This window comes from Apteryx rowi, unplaced genomic scaffold (assembly GCF_003343035.1).
Source record: "Apteryx rowi isolate R43461 unplaced genomic scaffold, aptRow1 scaffold_1850, whole genome shotgun sequence".
Taxonomy (NCBI): Eukaryota; Metazoa; Chordata; class Aves; order Apterygiformes; family Apterygidae; genus Apteryx; species Apteryx rowi.
In genome coordinates, this window is record NW_020448142.1 from 2327 (window position 1) to 7207 (window position 4881).

At 71.6% G+C, this 4881-nt stretch overlaps 1 protein-coding gene across 1 annotated transcript in view; it reads right to left on the minus strand.

Annotated features, from left to right (window-relative positions):
• Positions 1-3561, minus strand: part of PRR12 (proline rich 12) — a gene marked incomplete at its 3' end in the record, with an annotated part of 5231 nt that extends 1670 nt beyond the window's left edge. Inside the window, exon 1 of the mRNA XM_026061794.1 lies at positions 4-3561. Coding sequence (XP_025917579.1) covers positions 4-3494 — 3491 coding nt within the window. The remainder of the gene's footprint in view (positions 1-3) is intronic.
• Between the last annotated feature and the right edge of the window lie 1320 nt (positions 3562-4881).

The window sequence follows — 4881 nt, forward strand, 5'->3', positions numbered from 1 at the left end:
TTGAGGGGCTCCAGGGCGTTGCCGTCGGCCCCGTCCTCGGGTCCCTTCTTGCCCCGTCCCCGTCCCCGTCCCCGGGGTTTCTTGGGGCCGTCGGGAGGCAGGAGGCCGTGGGGTTCGGCCAGGGGCCGGATGCGGGGGCGCCCGCGGGGCCGGGGGGGTCCCTCGCGCTTGGGCTTGGTGGGCTTGCGGCCGCGCTTCTTGGGGCCGTCGTGGGCGCCGGGGTGGGGGCAGAAGTCGATGTCGCCCATGGGGCTGAGGCTGGGGCGGGCGCGGCAGCTGGAGATGAGGTCGGGCAGCAGGTCGGGCAGGCGGCGGCTGTTGAGGCGGATGTCGGCGGGGGCGTCCGCCTTGTCCTCGTCGTCCTCGAACTCGTACTCCTGCGCGTAGGTCTTCTTGGGCGGCGGGAAGGGCTCCCGCTTGCGCAGCAGGTGGAACGAGGAGGTTTTGAGCAGCTTCTTGGGCTTGGAAGAGCAGAAAATGGGGGAGGCCAAGGGCGGCTTGCTGCCGCCGCCGCCGTCACCGCCGCCGTGGCCGCTCTGGATGAGCCCCAGCGGCTCGGCGTTGACGGTGGAAGGCAGCTCGTGCTTGGCGGCCTCCAGCGCCAAGTGCTGCTCGCCGTTGCCGTCACCGCCGCCACCGCCGCCGCCGCCGCAGAAGCCCGGGTAGCTCTGGCCCGGCGGCAGCATGTCGTAAGCGGGCGCCTTGAGGCCCTCGGGCCGCTCCAGGCCCGGCGCCTCGTCGTCGGCGCAGGCGGCTTTGGGGAAGTCGTCGGGGCCGCAGGGCGGCGGGCCGAACATGTCCTCCATGCCGGGGAAGAAGCTGCGGTCCTCGTCCTGCAGCAGCGAATCGGGGAAGCAGATGGAGGTGAGGGGCACGAAGCGCTGCTTGCCGCCCGCCGGGCTGCCGCCCTCGAACGGATGCTCCTTGGGCTCCAGCGGCGCCGGCGGCACTTGCTGCGACGCCTCGGGCTCCAAGCCGGCGGCGGCGGCGGGAGGAGGAGGAGGAGGCGGCGGCGGCGGCGGCAGCAGGTGAGCGGGCGCCTGCACCCCGCCGCCTTGGCCCAGGTGAGGCTCCAGGGCGAGCTCGGGCTCCAGGAAATCCTGGATCTCCTGCGCTTGCGGCAAGGCGCCTTGCGGCAGCACCTCCATGGCCTCGGGCTGCAGCTGCGCCCGCAGCCGGGGCGAAGCCTGCGGCTCCAGCGCCTGCGAGCGCACGTGCGCTTGGTGCAGGTGAGCTTCGAGCGCTTGCAGCTGCAGCTGCGGCGACGGGGCGCCCGGCGGCGGCGGCGCCATGCGCTGCTGCTGCTCCAAGAGGTGCACGTCCAGCGGCGCCCGGCCCTTGGCCCGCGGGTGCAGCTGGCTCTGCGTGTGCGTCAACACCGAYTGCAACAGCTGACCCTGCGCCGGGGCGCCCGGAGCCGGCGCCAAAGCCAACGGAGCCAAATCGGGCGCCGAATCCAACAGCAAGCCGTGGGGCTCCAGGGCGGGCGCTTCGGCCACCAGGCGCCCGTGCTCGGGCGTCTTCTGCAGGTAGGAGTGAGCTTGGGGCAGCTCCTTGCCGCCRCCGCCGCCGCCGTCCAGGTGGSCGCCTTGCAGGTGCTCCACCGACTTCTTCATGTCCTGCCCGTAGGAGTCGAGGGCGCCCGCTTGGTGGCCGTAATGCACCACCGAGGTGGCCARAGCCTCCGGGGTGGAGCGGGCGTGCGGATAGTCCTTGGGCCGCTCGTTCTTCTTCTTCTCCTTGAGGCCCTGCAGCGAGAGCTCCAGCGCTTGGCTCTCCAGGTTGGAGTTGGGCCGGATGACGCTCTGCAGGTGGTAACGTTCCTCGGGTTTGGCCAGAGCGCCGTAAGCCGCCAGGGCTTTGGCGCCGCGCTCCTCGCACTGCGCCAGCCCCTCGGCCGGTCCCCGCGGCGGGCTGGGAGCCTGCAGCAGGTGCTGGATGAGGAAATCCTCGTCCTCGGTGCGCTCGGCGCCCAGCAGGTCGGCTTCGCTCTTCGCCTTGCCGTACGCCGCCCCTCGTTCCAAAGCCGCCGGCGCCGCGCCGTAACCCGGCCCCGGCCCYGGCGCCATGAAAGAAGGCGAAAGCACCGAGCCGAGGTATTTTTGCGACTGGCCCGGCGAGGCCACGCTCTGCGGGCGGTTGGCCGGAGGCGACTGCAAGGGGCGGATGATCTGCGAAGGGCTGGAGTCGTTGAGGCTCTGGCCGTGGGCGTAAGCGAGGCCTTGGCCGTGCGCCGGCATCGCCGGCGAGTGCCCGGTGCTGTAGCTGAGCGAGGGGCTGGCGGTGGGCAAACCCTGCGAGTGCGGCGGCCCGTAACCCGCCGCTTGGCTCACCTCGGGTTGGACGCCGTACGGAAGCGCTTGGAGCTGTTCCGGCGAGTAAGTTTGACTCTGGCTGACGCACGGTTGTAAAGCCGGAGCGCCCGGAGCGTTTTGAGGCGGTTGAGCCTGCCCCGGCGGGTAACTGGGCGCTTTGGCACCGCCGGGCAGCTCGGGAGCCGGCGTGCCGCCGAAAGCCTGCGAGGCCTGGCTGACGGCGGAGAGGCTCTGCGCTTGGCCGCCGCCGTAGCCGCCCGCTTGCCCCATGGCCAGCAAACCTTGCGGCTGGCCCGGCGAGTAGGCGGGCGACTGGCTGGCGATGACGGAGCTGGCTTTCGGCGTGGACGAGGTGTAGCTGCTTTGGCACTTGGGGGTGGCGGTGGAGCGGGGCGGCTGGCGCGAGGCCGAGTAGCTTTTGGATTTGGAAGTGGAGGCGGCGGCGGCGCCGGTGCCGGAATAACCGGGCGATTGGATGATGGGTCGATAACCGGGCGCCGCTTCCTGCCGAGCGGCTTGGGCCGTTTTGGGAGGTTGCTGGGAAGCTTCGGAAGCGGCGGGCGACTGCTCGCCCAAGGGGCTGCAGGAGAGGCCGGCGCGGTGCGGCATTTGCTGGTAGGCGCCGCCGCAGCTCAGGTAGTGCTGCAGCGAGTGGGCGGCGGGCGGCAGGCCCGGCTGGGCGCCGGCGGGCCGCTGGTAGTGCTTGATGACGCTGTCCTGGCGCGGCACGGCCCGCTCCATGGCGGGCGCGCCGCCGAAGACGGAGGCGTTGTAGAGCTGCGCCGGCTGCTCGGCGGGCGCCGCCAGCGACGACGGCAGCAGGTTGAACTGCGACGGCAAGTGGCGGGACGCCGACTCCTGGGCGCTGCGGTAAGCCGAGCTCTGCGCCGGCAAACCGGGGCCCAGCACGGCGCTGCCCAGGCGCTCGAAGCTCAGCGACGACGGCACGCTGCCCTGCGCCGGCTTGATGTGCAGCAGCGGGTCGTGCGGCGAGAGGAGCCCGTTGGAGCTGGGGCTGAAGGCGGCGTCCTGCAGGCTCAGCGACGAGCTCACCGGGAAGCTGCGGCCGCTGAACGACGCCGGGTGCTGGTAGGCGCTGAGCGCCGACGACGACGGGAACGTGCCCGAGCCCGGGATGGCGCCCGAGATGAAGAGTTCGGCCGGCGCCGGCGTGTGCATGGCTGCGCGGAGGGCGCGGGAGGAGGCGCGTCACGGARGGGGGAACCGGCGCCGGGCTGCGGGTGCTCTCCCCGGGGTGGGGGGCAAATAGGGACCCCACTCTCACCGCCCCGGGGCAGGTTACGGGCGCCTGGGGCAAGTAGGAGTCCCCTTGGGGCAAATAGGGGCCTTCTAGAGCACGTAGGGACCCCCCTGGGGCACGTAGGGACCCTCCGGGGCACATAAGGACTCCCCTGGAGCAAGTTGGGGCTCCCTGGGGCATGTAGGGACTCTCTGGGGCAAGTAGGGGCCCTCTGGGGCAAGTCGGGACCCTCTGGGGCAAGTAGGGACACCCTTGGGGCAAGTCGGGGCCCCCCTGGGGCACGTAGGGATCCTCCAGGGCACATAAGGACCCCCCTGGGGCAAGTCGGGATCCTCCGGGGCATGTAGGAGCCCCCCTGGGGCACATGAGGACCCCCTGGGGCACATGGGGACCCCCTTGGGGCAAGTCGGGGCCCCCCTGGGGCACATAGGGACCCTCTGGCGCACATAAGGGCGCCCCTGGGGCAAGCAGGGACCCTCTGGGGCACGTGGGGACTCTCTGGGGCACGTGGGGACTCCCCGGGGGCAAATAGGGGCCTTCTGGGGTAAGTAGGGGCCCCCCTGGGGCATGTAGGGACCCCCCTGGGGCATGTGGGGACTCTCTGGGGCACATAGGGACCACCCTGGGGCAAGTAGGGGCCTTCTAGGGCATGTAGAGACCCCCCTGGGGCAAGCAGGGACCCCCTGGGGCACGTGCGGACCCCCCCCGGGGCAAGTAGGGACCCTCTGGGGCACGTGCGGATCCCCCCTGGTGCACATAGGGACCCCCCCGGGGCAAGTCAGGACCCTCTGGGGCATGTGGGGACTTTCTGGGGCACGTAGGGACCCCCCCGGGGCAAGTCAGGACCCTCTGGGACAAGTCGGGACCCCCCTGGGGCAAGTAGGGGCCCTCTGGGGCACATAGGAACTCCCCTGGGGCAAGTAGAGGCCCCCCTGGGGCACGTAGGGATCCTCCGGGGTGCATAAGGACCCCCCTGGGGCAAGTAGGGGCCCCCCTGGGGCAAGCAGGAGCCCTCCGGGGCACGTAGGGGCCCCCCTGGGGCACATAAGGACCCCCTGGGGCATGTTAGGACTCTCTGGGGCACGTGGGGACCCCCCTGGGGCAAATAGGGGCCCCCTGGGGCAGGTTAAAGGCTCCCTGGGGCGCATAGAGACCTCCCGGGGCAAGTAGGGACCCCCCTGGGGCAAGCAGTGACTCCCCCCCCGGGGCAAATAAGGATCTCCTGGAGCAGGTTACGGGTCCCTGGGGCACATGGGGACACCCCTAGGGCAAACAGGGACCCTCTGGGGCACATGGGGACCCCCC